Genomic DNA, 15,622 nt, shown 5'->3' on the forward strand with positions numbered 1-15,622 from the left:
TGAATAGTTGTCAGCTTGGCACGCCCATTAAAATTGTGAATTCTATTCTTGTAGTTTTCCCCACTGCTAGCAGCCTTGTCACTGATACAGCTGTGAAGCAGTGTTCTTGCTGAGTATAATTTATTGAAATACAAGTGAGATGATGACTGAAGGAATAGCACAAAAACTTCTATCTTTCTTGACCAAACATGTTAGAGTTGAAAGTTTGTTGAAAGGAAATCTTTCTGATATATTCCTATGTGCCTGATTCCTGCATCTTAGTAATTTTTCAAGGAGGTGATCTAAAGCTTTACTGGTGGCTAACTCAGGGTGTACGTATTCCTTATTTGTGCAAAAGACTTAAAATATTTCTTTCTTCTTTTTTTTTTTTTCTCAAAGAAATGAAAATTTAGAAAAACCTTTGCCAAATAAAGAAGATGGGAGCGAATAGCAGCAGCATCAGTGAGCTTCCAGAAAATGAGTACTTACAGAAACTGTCAGGGTCAGAGCCCATCTCTGAGAATGACCCGTTCTGGAATCAGCTTCTGTCTTTTAGCTTCACCACTCCAACAAACAGGTAAGAGGGTGTTGAAGAGCTGGCTTTGATAATATGTTTATAGAAGTGACCAGTCTGAAAGCAAATGAGTGGTTATGTTAATTATTCCTGTTTTAGGTAGCAGAGGAATAAATGCCTGTGTAAAATAGACTGTTGTCTCTAAGTTTGGAAGCGTTTTCCACCACCTCTTCCATTCCTGTGGGTTTCTTTCTTCTTCGTAATAGCTGTAATTGCTATTCATTCTCCTGGTAAAGATCAGAAATAGGGTCTGTTGTGTTGGGGGAGCCTTTTTTCCTTGTTGTTTTAGGAAGCTTTCTTTTCCTTTGGTATAGCCTTTGGGTTTACTGGAGATTCCAACATTTGATGTTTCCTCTCAATTTAGAGTGAATTGTACTTCTTGCATGATTTAATTGTAGGTTAGCTTTTGAGTTGCTTAGTCTGTATAGCTTTTTTTCACCTTCTTTGCATCTCAGAAAGAAATTTGGTGTGCATTCTCCATAAAAATATTTTCTAAATACCTAAAATTCAAGCTTTGGATGCCTTTTCATTCCAGAAAGTGGTGTAGGGTATAAATAAAATCAGTATTTTTTGGAGGATCCATAGCGCATCTCCAGAAGTAGAGAATTTAAGTTCTTGTAACTTCTATTAGCCCGACTCCATTGCTGAATTCTTTGGCCTGTGTGTAGATTATCAATTTTACAAGAACAATCTGATATTAATATCCTCAGGTATTACTTAAACTATTTTTACAGTTTTCAGCGTAAAACTGGTGCTTCTCTGTAAGTGAAAGTTCAGGCAACTGGAATGGAAAATGGTTAAGGTAAATAACTGGGAAGCGTTTACTAGGTGCTATTTTTATGAAGAGTGAGGAGGAGGAGGAGGAAGTATTTTGGCTTCTGCCTGGAGAGAATAGCCAGAGGTGTGGGAGAAGGGACAGAGTTGTGGAGGGCTGTAAAGCTGGTAAAGGGCAGGACGGGACTGGGAGTGTGCAAACAAGCGGTTAGTTGTGTTTCCTCTAAGATCCCTGAAGATTGGATTTATTTACAGCCTACCCATTACTGATAAGATTGACAGTATTCTAAAAACTGATATAATACTCTGTTGTGAGGGTTAATAATAATTACATATAAAACCACAGCAATTTCTTTTTTTGCTCTATTTTTCTTTGCTCACCATGAAAGTTAAGGAGTTTTTCTTAGCTTGTTTTGCAGCTTTTTTGTGCCTATTTCTTGAAATTCAGATCCAGTGCAGAGTAAATTTGCTAAAAAAATCCCCAAATCAACAAAGCAAAAACCTCACCAAACAAAAAAAACCTCAAGCAAGAAAGATAATTAAAAAGACAATAAGTCCAATAAAATGATCCAAATGCAGGTTGAAAGCTTTAATTAGCTGAACACCAGATGGTGCTCTTGCCTGAGAGCTAGAGAGGAAATATTTTTAGAGACATCTTTTCTGCAGCTTAGTATTGGAAGGAAACAGAAATTTCTCATTTAGTTGCATCTACCTGAGACAACCATTGGCAAGTGAAATCAGGCTCTGTTGGCTGCACAGCACCCTCAGTATTTGATTATATCAGATAACCTTGCCTTCAGGAATGGAACAATAGAGGTCAATGTCAATTTATGAGATTGAAATCTTCCAAATGACCAAGTTAACTCTTTTTTTTAATGAGGCTTAAGTGTCAGCAGCAAGATGCTTGTTTGTGATTTGTGGAAAGGAGCCAGTTTTCATGTGTCATACAGGACAGAGTTTTACCGTTTTCTTTTCTTTTTAAATTCACTTTTTCTGGTTTGTTGCAAAACTAGTGACTGTTTGCAAGTATTATTTGAAGCAGTTTAAGTGCTTTGTGTTGTTTTTTTTCTGGAGGCAGTTGGTGATACTTCAGAGTAAAAGATCTGTTTCCTGAAGTTTTTGCAAAGATGGAACTGATGCGATTCCCAGGGAAAAGAGGGCTGTCTTCTCTGGGTGCTGCTTTGGATGTAATTCTGTTCTACACATGTCAGTACCATAGGGGAAGAGGCAGAGAAAATCACTAGAATGCGGTAGAAAAGTTTATGTTGGTAGGAAAAGCAATCAGCCAAACCCAGATTATCCAAGCAAGGTGTGGAAATGGTGGGGCTGGGGTAGATTTACTCCTTTCAGCAACAGATGCCCAACAAATTCCCCTTTTTGTCAAGAAGCATTGCCCATAGCAAGGAAACAGTATCTGCAAAGAAGGATTCCAAGGGAAATCTGAATCTGTGTGTGTAAGAAAGTTTGTGGGGTGTTTAACACTTTTCCATGTATGCTTTTTCTAGTTAGGAGCTTGTGACTAGTGCTTTGCTTTACAGAAGCTGTTCCAAGTTAGTCCAGGTGCCGTAGATCCCAGGTGTCAAACAGAGCTGGATCTTTTGTGGAACAGTAGTCTCTGTGCCTTGGCTTGAGAGATGGGGAATGTCTTGTTACTTCAAGAAACATGAATACATGATACCAGATCTTAAAATAGCACCACTTGCAGCGCTCTGCTGTCTTAATTTTCTTATGCTTTGTGTCTCCTGGCACTTTGTATTTCTTCATTTGTCCTTGTTTTGCTTTTCTCTCTTTCACCTTTCAGTTTAGTTGATCTCTTCCTCCTTTTTTCCGTATCTCATCTTTGTGGTTCTCTTTTTTTGGTTTTTATTTTGGCTTTTTTGACCTCTACCTGACTGAATGGGTTAATCTCTCTTTTTCTGATTCCATGTGAAGTTGTTTAGCATTGCTTATTTCCTCAGCCATGCCTTTTTTTACTGGGTTTTATTTTTTTTCAATCCTGTTGACTTTTTGGTCAAGAACACAAGGTAGTTTCTTTTGGTGAAGAAAACAAGGTCGTTTTCTATATGGAATAAATAGTTTGTTTCTGTATGGGAAAGTTTGCCAAATACCAGTGCTGCCGACTGCAAGTTGCTGTATCTCTGTCAGCATTGATGCAGGATGCTCTTGCCGCTTCACTATCTCTTCCAGTGTTTATATTGTTCTTCTGTAGGTTTAATTATGAGCTAATCTATCTGGAAAACACAGCAGAAGTGTTTATTTTTTCAGCCAAGATAATTCCCTACAATGATTCATGGCTTGGCACCACGAAACAATTCTGGCATGATGAGGGATTGATTTTTTGGGGCACAGCAGCCTATTAAGCTAAAATGTGGGATTGCTTAAACCTGCTTTGCCATCCAAAACTGAACAGGAGAGTGTTTTCAAAGCAGAGCTTGCTCTGAGGAGTCCAGTATACTATATATATATATATATATATATGTATACTATATATATATATATATGTATACTATATATATACTATATACCCCAGTCTTCCTGGGCTGTTCATTCTTCCTCTCATACTGTTGATTTACTTAATAATTAGACAAATATTAAGAGGGACTCTCAGCTGTCAGTAATCAGAAATGAGCTGATGGTGAATTCCTGCTGGCTGCCTGTGACTCCCCTGGCATGAGGGAATAGTAACAGCCAGAGCCAGCCTGGGTATCTGGCGCATAAAGAAAGCCTAGGAGTGGGAGCAGATAAGTGGTACAGATGTCAATGACAGTCCAAGGAACAGCTCCCAGCAGTTTAGTTTTAGGTTGCCTCACACTTTTCACTGTAAAAGGTTTATTGCAATGTCATCTTCCATAAAGCAAATCATGCGTGCTAAGCAGGTACTGCTGAAGTGTCTGCTGAGGCATTTCTGGTTTCAGCCATTAGGAAGTACTTGGTACTCCAGTTTCCCACTCCTGCATGTTCCTGGTTTTTTTTCCTTCACAGGTCCTTATTTTTTGCACAGAATGGACTTGTGGGACCTGAATTAAAATCTGTATAAATATGCCACTTCTATACTTTAGGTGACTACCCTATAAATCCAATAGTGTTTGGTTATTGGAAAAATTAAATACAGCTTCTCTGGATGATTTTTTAAGTTACTGTCAGGATTAAGAGCTATGAGGTTTGCTTTGGAGTGTTAGCTCTCAGTCTAGGCAGACTTTGTGTTTGTCTGGATTTTCTGTGATTTGCTACCAAGAATGCAGCCTCCTCCTTAGTGGTGGTATTAGTTACAATTATTTTCTGATGGAAAACTTAAAGTTAACTAAAGCAGAACTTGCTGAAAATCATGTGCTTAATATTTACTGTTCTGCTTTGTTCCTTCCCCAGAATTATAAAGGAGTTGGTGGTTCAAGAATAATGTGCATGGGCCCTTAATGGAAAGACATAGAGATGGGAAGCTTTTATGTTTCCTTAGCATGGTACATTTTTTAAATGGTGCAATAAATCATATGCTGCCTTATACTCTTTGATGTCTGTCCTCCAACTACGCCGTTAAAATCAGCATTCCCACAGTATGAATTTAGTCAATGGGCTGGTTCTTCTGTTTTGTGTTCAATGGCAAAGAAAAAAGGCCTTACTTTGAGGAAGAAACTGTCAGGAAAGCTGCTTGTTTTGTTTTTTCCCCCTCTTTTTTTTATAGGGGTACTTGTCTGCTTTGGTTTGGGTCTTTTTCTTACCATGCTAAGGGCAGGTGATATGATGTGAATATGTTTATAATTTCAGCTTTTAGGCAGAATGCTTTCTCTTGCTATGAGGAGATACTATAAGAGAAGCCACTGCAACTTTGAAACATCTTCTGTTGTGGTGCTGTTAAAAGAAAAGCGGATAAAACCACATTCTTCAAAGCTGGCTGCTGCCAGGAAACAACCTTCACTGTCTTAATAATTATGGTTTTGCTGAAGACTGATTGTTAGTAAATTTAAAGTAAGGCAGCTGAATTCAACCATTGAAAAATAATCCTATTTATTATGCCACTTTTTTTTTTTTTTTTCTTTTTTCCCTTCCTTTTCATTTTTTACAAAAACATCCTGCTAACTGCAGGATACTGCTTTTTGGTTGTAAGAAGCCAGAAATAAAAATCCACAGTCTTTGAAAACAATGAAATTTTATTGGTTAATAGACTGCTCAATTTGCCATTCTTTCCCATTTCTATTGAAAAGAGGTTTTCTTACAGAAAACTAACTTCCTGATGAAGAAACTCTGCACTGTGATGAGTGACTGCAAACACAAAGTGATTAAATCCCAAAGAAATAATGATTATCCTTGATTACTCTTTACTTTCACCACTGATGTGTGATAGCTGCGATCACACAGATGCTGCCTGCATCTGGAGCAGGTTTTAGTGACAATTGGTGTGCAAAATATTCTTATGACATAGTGTTAATATGTTACAGAAAATAATCACTGCCACTGTAAAACCTCTCCTGTTTGGATACCTTTAAAATGAACAAAGACAAACCAATTTTCTTTAAACATGGCTGTGCTGTCAAGGAAGCAAATTTCACTGGTATTAATTTTAGTTTTGCTGAAGTCTGTGGGCTTAGCCTCTACATAAAAGAAAAGCAAATAAAATAAAAGATTTTTTTTTTCTTTTATTAAGTACTTTGAAAGTGCTGGCCATCAGATCACAGCATGAGGGAGGAATTCCTGTGAAGCCTGGAATTTTTTCCTAAAGTGTGTGGGAAGCAACCGTGCACCTCACAAATTTGCTTGTATCCAAGCGAGCCAGTAAAGTCTGGATAGTTAAGAATATTCTGATTTGAATCTATTCTGTTTACCCCCTATGTTCACAGCCTGTTTGAATCCCCACATCAGGTGGTACCTTTTGTTCATTTCTTGGAAAACCGTGGAACTGGTGAATATGTAAATATGTACTGCTCTGTGGAAGCGAGGTGGTTCAGTGCAGGTTGTGCAAACTCACCTGGGTCACTGTGATCCTGCTGTTAAAGGCCCGTGGCTTGAAGCTGGTGTCACAGAAGCCCAGAACAGTTTGAGTTGGAAGGGATCTTAAAAATCATCCCATTCCACACCCCTGCCATGGGCAGGGACACCTTGCACTGCCCCAGGTTGCTCCAGGCCTTGTGCAGCCTGGCCTTGGACGCTTGCAGGGATGGGGCAGCCACAGCTGCTCTGGGCACCCTGTGCAAGGGCCCTGCCTTCCTCAGAGTTTGTTCCCTGTGCAGGTGACGAGTTTCCATAGAGTGTCTTGTTCGGGGCAGAGCTGCCTGGATGTTACTGGAATGCCTGGGTTTCTCCTGCTGATGCTCAGCAGAGCCATCAAGCAGCAGGCAGAGTTGACTTTTCATACTCACTGCCTGTTTGTTACTAGCAATAGATAATCTGTTTCACATTGTGAATATATCAAACGTTTCTCATAGAGCAGGGAATGTTTTACACTCCATCCTTAACAAATCTGTCCTTACTTTTATGTGTTCTAACCCATGTTACCAAGTGCTACATCCACACGGCTTTTAAATTCCTCCATGATGGCAACTCCATCACTGCCCAGGGCAGCTGTGCCAGGGCTGGACAGTCCTTTCCATGAAGAAATTTTCCTCAATATCCAAACTGAACTTCCCCATGCCCAGCCTGAGGTCGTTCCCTCTGCTCCTGTCCCTGTTCCCCCCGGCTGTCCCCTCCTGTCAGGAGCTGTGCAGAGCCACAAGGGCCCCCTGAGCCTCCTTTGCTCCAGGCTCAGCCCCTTCCCAGCTCCCTCAGCTGCTTCTCATCAGACTTGTGCTCCAGACATGTATTTGACAACAGGGCAGTCCATATTCCTCAGGTGAGAGTTCTTATTCAGGTGAGAGTTTCAATTCAGAGAGAATTGGAACTTTTATGTAATCAGTGCAGTGAAGCTTCTCTTTATCAGTCCTTGCTCTTGTTAGGACTGAAATACAATTCAAGTGCTTATTAACAGTGTTCTCTGTGGCATAATGAAAGGACAGATGTTTCAGTGTTGAGTTTCCATTTTTACATTCATTCATTAACCAGATGTTATTTCCAGGGGGACTGTAGAGAAAAATTGGTACCACACTTGGTTGTACTGTTTCTTTTGTGCCACCTTGTGAATCTTGGCTCTGGCGTCTTGTGTCCAAATCTTAATGTAATTTACCTTCTGTCTCTTCACTGCACAAGAAAATACCCAGGCCGCTTTTTTCCGTGTCTCTCACTTCTCTTTCCTGCCCGATCAAAGGAAAGAAAGTCACTGCTAAGTTTGGCCCATGGTACTTAGGAATGAGCTGCTGTTTTTTGTACCCTTCCATGATACTGTCTCCATGAGTCCATCCCTGGGGATGCATTTCAGTGGTGTCTGTCTGTTGGGGTGGTATTTCTGCTGTAATTCCTCCTCACTAGGTGGGGGGAATTACAGCAGAAATTCCCATTTCATTTGAGTGAACTGAAATTTTACAGTAGTTGTTGCCTCATCTTGAGTGTGGCAAAATTCACTTTTGTGTTCTTGTTGTATGAATAAGAGGCAGTGGGCTGTAGTTAATTTTTAAGCGTTAAACTTCATTTTAGTATGAAAAAGAATTACCGTAGTGTTAAAAGCTTTGCTGAAGATCTGAAAGCCTTGCATGCTTTGCCACTGGTTTTGATCCTGGCAACTTGTAGGAACTAAACAACTCTGTGGAATTTTTTGAGGACTCTGTGTGGGTTTTAATAACTCAAAAGAGAAGGAAAAAAAAATCTGTAAGAATGCTGTACTTTGAAACCTAACCTTAGAAATTAGGGAGAAAATGAACCATAATTCAAAAGCTGAATGTCTGCATTTAGGGTTTAAATCCATTTAGGGTTTAAATTGCCACTCTGACTGTGTCCCCAGGATCTTTGGATAGTGGGAGGAGTCATGTTGTGTTACATTATGATTTTTCAGTACCTAAAATTTTCTACTGAGTTGTTGTCCATTGTAATATTCACCCTTGCTGCCTGCCAGGTCTTGGGAAGGAATAAATCCTGATGACAAGCAGCCAGCTGGGCAAATTTAGAAGTTTTTGTTTTTTTTAAAAGTGTAAGGTCACATAGACCTAGAAAACTGTGTTATCCGTAGTTGCTGGTGGTGTGCTGGTGGTTCTTGCTCAATACCATTTGTTTTTAATTACTCTGCATATTTGTAGTGCTGGAACAAGAGACCACCTTTGAGACCAAGCCTAATATTTTTAAAGTATATATCAAAGTGTAAGTTTGTTCTTTCTGAATCTTGTGTTTCAAAGCAGTTTGTAAGAGAAGAATGAATGCTGGTAATTGATATCAGGACAAGCCAATCTCTGTAATTTAAAGTTGTCTTAGGATATTCAGCTGTAGGTGAAGAGCTGTCTCAGCTGTCAGCTCACTGCACAGTAAATTAGTCTGATATACAATAAAATTTGCAGGCATCTTAAAACCTAATTTGATGTCTCTATCCTGAATAATTTCCTGTTGAAGAGTTTTGAAATAATTTTTTTGACTGCTCTTTTTACAGTATCTTCTAGTCCTCATGAGCTGGGGAACAGCTCAGACTCCACGGCTTCCAAGAGCGTGGCTCCACAGGGTTTTCAGCACTGAGCTTGTTAAGCAGCTTCCCACACAGCACCACTGATAATCTCAGGTTGATGCAACAGTGCTGTAAACTGGGTTACCACGTAAATTTAAAAAGGATTGTGTTATGATTGCAAGTGTTGGACTAAATTTATTGACCATCCTTTAATTTTTTGAACTTCAGAAGTCCTTGAAGGTCAGGCTGGATGTTCAGTCTGTATAGAGGCTCTACCATCTCTTCCAAAACCTTAAGCAGTAGATATGATATGTTCACATGTTCATAATATGAGCGGTTCATGATACGACAAGAGGTGATTGTTTTAAACTAGAAGAGGGTGGATTCAGACAAGATAGAAGGAAAAAATTGTAATTATGAGAATGGTGGAACAGGGTGCCCTTTAGTTATTAATATTCATATTGCTCAGTGTGGCATTGAACACAGTGTCTGATGATTTGTCTTGTTTTCCCGTCTGTTAAGGATGTTTTTGAAGATCAGTTGCCCTGCACTCATAGGTCAGAAGTATGTGTTTGATGCAGCTGGTGTGGTTTCAGTGGTTGCTGTCAGGTTTTGCTTTAGTGCTTTATTGTTCTTTTCAGATAATGTTTTTCTGTGGCGTATCACGAGGCAATTAATGAAGTTAGGAACAATTTGCTGCATCTGATGTGATTGTTGTGCTAATATAATAACATTGGTTAAAAGGAAAGAGCTGGTTAGCTTGAGATTAAATGTCAAATTGAGGTTTCTTTTATTCGTGTTTTTAGAAGTGCGTCATTTTGCGAAATTTCTTGTAAAAAAGTTCAAGTTCTTTCTGTAGGCTGCTGTTCTATTTGTATTTTCGGTAACACCAAACTGAGTACGGCAGCCCTGAAACTGCAAAACTAGCAGTAATAAAATGCACATGGAATCACAGAATTGTTTAGGTTGGAAAAGCCCACGGAGACCATGGAGTCCAACCATTCCCCAGCACTGCCAAGGCCACCACTGACCCCTGTTCCCAGGTGCCACAACTGCACAGCTTTTAAACCCCTCCAGAAACAGGGATTCCACCACTGCCCTGGGCTGCTATGCCAGGGCTGGACAGCCCTTTCCATGGAGGGATTTTTCCCAATATCCAACCTAAATCTCCCTTCACACAGCTTCTCTCATCCTGTCCGTTGTTCCATGGGAGAAAACACTGACATAATTTCACTCTGATAGACATTTCACTTTTGAACATTTCCTTTTTTATAGTTGCTGTGCTTCAAAAGAGTATTGCATTGCCTGATGTTAGGATGACAGAGCATTGGAATGAGTTGCTCAGAGAGCTTGTGAGGATACTCAAAAGACACCTGGACACAGTCAGGGTGTGCTGGCTTTATGAGATCCTGCTTGAGCAGGGAGGTTGGACAAACTGACCTCAACAAGCTAATGGATGGCTAAAATTAAGTGCTTCATAGAAAGATTTTATTACTGTTTTGTACTGAATTTTCACTTCTAGTACAGGAACCCAATTGCTTGTGTAACCAGGTTTGTTTTCTTTTCCTCTTGCGTAGTGCTGATTTAAAGCTCTTGGAAGAAGCCACGATCTCAGTCTGCAAGTCTTTAGGTGAGACATTATATCATCTTTTTTCCATATACTTTACCAGAAAAATTGGGAAACGGCATCCCTGTTCTGATCCCACATTCATGCCTTTATCATTCTATTTGTATATATTGCCCAACTAAAATTAAAGCAGTGTAAAGAGTGTGTTTATGTGTACCCCAAACCTTTACCTCCATTGTTAACTCTTTTACAGAATTTGGTATGACTGCAAGATTTAAAACAAATATTTTCATCTCTACTATGTCTTTTTCCCTTTGCCCTTTAAGCTGATCAGTAAGGGGAAGGAATTAGAGGGTGGGAGGAAGGGTGATATAAATGTGATCAGTGGTGTTGCGAGAAGGTGGAAGGTGGTTGTGAAGACCTGCCCAGTTTTCTGATGGGAGGCTGTTGTGCTGCAGACAAGTATGGGAAAGAAACAGTTTGAGTATGAGTATCCCATGTTTGGGATGTTTTAAATCTAGGATTAATGGTATTTAGAGAACAATTTTGGACTAATAAACCATGTACTAGAGAATCTTGAAAGAGGAATGCCTGTACAGAAAACCAAGACATACTGTGCTTTATTTAGAAATATTTGAGACATTGAAATTTGCTTTTTTTTCTAAATGTCATTTGAACTAGATAGTGTCAGCTTATGCATACTTTGTAATTGTATCTTTTTTTTTCTCATCTAGTTGAGAAGAATCCTCGAACAGGAAACCTTGGATCGTTGATTAAAGTTTTCCTTTCTAGAACCAAAGAGTTAAAAATTTCAGCAGAATGTCAGAAGTAAGTTCTCAGAAAAAAGCTGTGTGTGCCATTTAATTTTTTAGGTGTTCCTTTTGTTGCTAGCACTTGAATTTTTCTACACTGCTCACAGACCAAACCTTAGAATTCTCTTAAACTGCTGTTTGAAACAGAACAAGTGTATAGTACTTCTCTAAACACAGAAATTAAGTGTAATAGGAAGTAGGTTACTAGGCAAAAATGCATATTTGTATGTTAGATGAACACATTTTTATATAAATGGTGTAAGGTATGGGTACTACTGCCTTAGAAATCTTTAAAAATTATCTGAACTTCTAAGCTGAACTTAATGTATGAGCCAGTATTCTATCTTGGAAATATTTTAAATATCTATATCTATGAAGATGTAAATATGTATCAAAATACTGCTTTCAGGTTATGTCATGCAGCTGCTGTTGGTTTTGTTGGCCCCTTTCAGCCGTAGGAGAGAACTCCCAATGGGTTACTTGTGCAGCACTGTGGGGTTTTTTTTGCAGGAGGCTTTCTGTAGTTGTTCCCTCACACCCACAGAGAAATGTCCCATTTTTTCAGATCTGGGGCTGGAATTCCTCCTTGCTCCCATGACTGTCATCAAGTTTTTTGCTTGCATCTAAAGTAACAAGTTATTTCTGCCCAGATAGCTGTTACTGTTTTAATCCTAAAATACCTTGAAAGTACAGCTTTCGGCAATAATTGACTCTGTGCTGCTGCGTGGGATCCCCAGCAGGGCTTACTGGGGCTCAAAAAATTTTATGCAGCTGTATTTTCCTTTCATTCAGAAAACTTGGAAAATATTTGTGTGTATTGCATAAGAAAATTGTGCTGTATGGTGCTCCTGAAGTCCATAAATGCCTACTGTCACCTGGAAGCTGTTCACCCGGGAAGAGGGCTGAGGTTCAGGGAGCCAGGAAGCTTTCAGGTCTGAACCTGCTGGAAGTTTTCAAATGTCTGTGTGCCTTGAGTCCACAGCTCTAGAGACCTCTAGAAGTTTGCTGATCTGTTTGGTGAGTTCCTCAAAGAGTTCTGTCTACTGTGGTGTTTTTAATGGCACAAATGTAGTTAGGGATAAGGTTGTATTTTCTAAACTACTTTTGAATACATTCCCATTGTATTTTCTGTGATGTCAACTGCAGACTCCCTGCTTAAACACTTTTCCTTGCTTCAACTGTTGAACTTTGTCTACTCTACTATTTTCTTGTGGCTTTTGATGCATGTTTGCTGGTGGAGTGTTACTGATTCTTGTTTGTTCTTTTCTAGCCACCTCTTTATCTGGCAGGCTCACAATGCACTGTTCATTATTTGCTGTTTGCTGAAAGTATTCATCAGTCGAATGTCAGAAGAGGAGCTGCAACTTCATTTTACTTATGAAGAGAAAGCAGGACCAAGCTCATATGGTGGGTGCACACAAGTGCAAGTGAAATATCCCATGAAAAACTTAAATGTCCTGATGTTTGTAGATGTGGCACACAGGGACGTGGTTTAGTGCTGGACTAGTGAGTTACATTAATGGTTGTACTTGATCTTAAGGGTCTTTTCCCTCAGGTCCTTTAGGTCTAGATACCTCTATGATCTTATGTTTTTTAGACTCAGAATCCCAAACTTTGCTTTAAAACCAGAAATTAAGTCCTAGAGAGTTTGATTTAGCTTAATCTGGATTTTTTTGAGCAGTTGTTGAGATGTGGTGCTGTAGATCAGCCTGAGCTTTAGTGATTTTCAAACAGTTTGAAAGGTGATAATGGTCCTCTGCAGAGGAATTGAGGTGAAGGTGGCAATGAATGAACCTTGGAACATTGATGTTGCAATTCAATGCATCTTTTCACATATTTTTTATAAACCAACAGAAGCCACAAAGTGGAATTAATGCTATTTTTAGAGATCTAGTGAAGGAAAGTAACAGTCCTATGGTTGGAATTGACCCCTTGAGAGAGCACCTGCTAAAATTTAATTTGGGGGCAATAGCTTTTACAGAATTTAGGCAGAATTACGAAGATTGGCTGATGTCCAGGAAATGGCATGTGTATTATGCAAGATGGAAGATGGCAGGAGAGATGCTCAAGGAAGAAACTTGTCTTTGAACAAGAATAATAGAAATACATTCAAAATCAGTCGCACTGTCTGCCACAAATCTTGGTGTAGCCGTGTATCAAGATGCTCTCATGAAGTGCATGATGGATAATGCCGCCATGGGAACCTTGATTTCTCTTGCTTTGGGGTAAATCATGGAATCATTTTGGCTGGAAAAGCCCGCTAAGATCATCAAGTCAACCCAGCACTGCCAAGTCCCGGTCAAGCACTGTTCAGTGTTTAATTGCATGTTGCATGAAGCCCAAAAAGTCTCAGAATGCTGGAGCAGAGTGAGTGCATGGTGTGAGAACCAAGAGTGTCTGACTGTGGATTTCCTGCAAGGAGGACACGTGCTGAGAGCACCGAGTCACTGCTTGCTCATCCAGCAGTGAAAACTGTTCATTAAAATCTGTTTAACTCCTTGGCTCCTGCCAGTGCTCTGGGGAAATCAGAACTGTGGTGCCAAAGGATTAAGTGCTGCATGTTGAAATGGTTTAATGTATTTAAACTGTGATGAGTGATCTCTAGGAGGGAAGTCAGCTCGCTGATGCACTGCAAAGGAGTATCTGCTTGTGTATGAGCTATCCCTGCAGACTGCCTATGGGTTTATTCCTGGATTAAAGAAATGGCTCACCTCTTGCTTCAGTGTGCAGCATGCCACAGTGAAATCAGTGGAAAAGCTGAGACTTTTGTCAGCTGGAACCCCTGTGATCTTTATTCCTTGCACTGGGAGTTCCTCACAGTGTTGTATGGAAAGTGATTCTTGTCACCAGGGTAGACCCATGCTTATACCATGTCTAGCAGCACTTGACTGTAATTCACAGTGACATTTATTAGCAGTAATTCTGTGCATATTGATGGCAAATGTACTTAGCAATTACCTCTGAGCAGATTGTTCATGGGATGTTGTTGATTAGGAAAGTAATTGTGTGTGGTCTGCTGGTGAGGCAGGAAATGAGCTGCTCCTTGGCTCCTCTTTGGGTTTCCAATTGGAGATGGTTCCTGTGAACTTCCTGAGGGTGTTGAGGTTCATAACAGGCTGAGGTTAAATAGCCATTTGGTTTGAGTCCTAAAAATCTTACTTTTAAATGTCTACAGAAGGTGGTAATAAGGCTTATGCTCAGCTATAGGAAGATGAAGTATCATGAAGGAATTGTAATAAACTGTAGTTGTGCTAGGGCCTGTTAAAAGTAAGCAGAAGAAAATGAAGTGGTGTGTTTGTATTTTTGTAATTAGGTGTAGCTTTCTTGAATTTTTTGATGTCTACTTTTTGGAAAATAGAATATTCCTGTTATTGTGATATATTTTTATTATACAATTATTAATATATTGTTAGAATATTATTATTCCTGTATTGCTCCTAATTTTACATAGATTTACTAGCACTTTTATGGAAATTTTACTATCTTTGGTGAACAGGGTTTTTAAAAATTAAGTTCTTAGTCATCCATACTATTTTTTCATTTACCAGAGCTTGGCATTATTTATAATTCTTCAATTGTGAGGATAAAACAAAGACTTACGAAAGACATTGTTCTATGAACTGTTGGATGTAAATAGAATATCCAAATTAAAAGAAGTTTTAATACCATGTCTGAATTTTGAAGTTTCTGTATTTGCTTACTGCCTGATCAGTAGTCATTGAAAATAACAGTGCGATCACCCAACAACACAAACAACCTCTCTACCCTGTGGTAGAAAATCCATATGCTTTGCTCAGTCTCTTAGCCTTCTGAGAAAACGTTATTGTTCCTTTCAGGATCATCTCACAACTCCTTTGGAAATCACTATATAGTGGTGTTTGTTTCCCTATGAACATCGTATTTTTATCCTTCTGACTGGACAATATCTTCTGGTGCCATGCTCTCTGAATTAAGTGCAGCACCTGGGAGCTTATAGAACACAGCTGCAGTGTCAGCCTGTCAGGATGCTCACACTGCAATCAGCACCTGCTCTGGGATATTTGGTGTGTCAGGGAGAAGTGTATGATTATAATCTGTGAGAGTCCTGTCACTGACTGCTCAGAAATATAGACTATGTATGACACAGTCACAATTGTTCAGGTAGCAAGTTTCATATTTGCCTTATCTCAGATTTTGCAGTTGATATGCTTTCACTTTTTCTGAATGTCCAGTTCATACTTTTTCCTGCTGCGCTGTGCTTGATGCTCAGAAGACAGCTGTGCAACCTTGCTTTGTGTCATAAAATGGATTTTTTTTGAAGGCTGAGTGCATGTGTGTACTTTAGCTTAACAAATAAATTGCCCTGAGTTGAGTTGCTGCTAACAGTGTGTTATTGATTTCCTTCAAAAGAAGGCCTACCAGTAACA

General features: G+C 39.4%; 1 protein-coding gene across 8 annotated transcripts in view; it reads left to right on the forward strand.

Annotated features, from left to right (window-relative positions):
* The window catches only part of DYM (dymeclin), a 212,298-nt gene that overhangs the window by 11,050 nt on the left and 185,626 nt on the right, over positions 1-15,622 (forward strand). For all 8 annotated transcript variants that reach the window (XM_074532155.1, XM_074532156.1, XM_074532159.1 and 5 more), the window contains exons 2-5: positions 379-556; positions 10,415-10,467; positions 11,139-11,232; positions 12,487-12,623. In XM_074532155.1, the coding sequence (XP_074388256.1) occupies positions 417-556; positions 10,415-10,467; positions 11,139-11,232; positions 12,487-12,623 (424 nt within the window). In that variant the 5' untranslated portion in view covers positions 379-416. The remainder of the gene's footprint in view (positions 1-378; positions 557-10,414; positions 10,468-11,138; positions 11,233-12,486; positions 12,624-15,622) is intronic.

Source organism: Zonotrichia albicollis, chromosome Z (assembly GCF_047830755.1).
Source record: "Zonotrichia albicollis isolate bZonAlb1 chromosome Z, bZonAlb1.hap1, whole genome shotgun sequence".
NCBI lineage: Eukaryota > Metazoa > Chordata > Aves > Passeriformes > Passerellidae > Zonotrichia > Zonotrichia albicollis.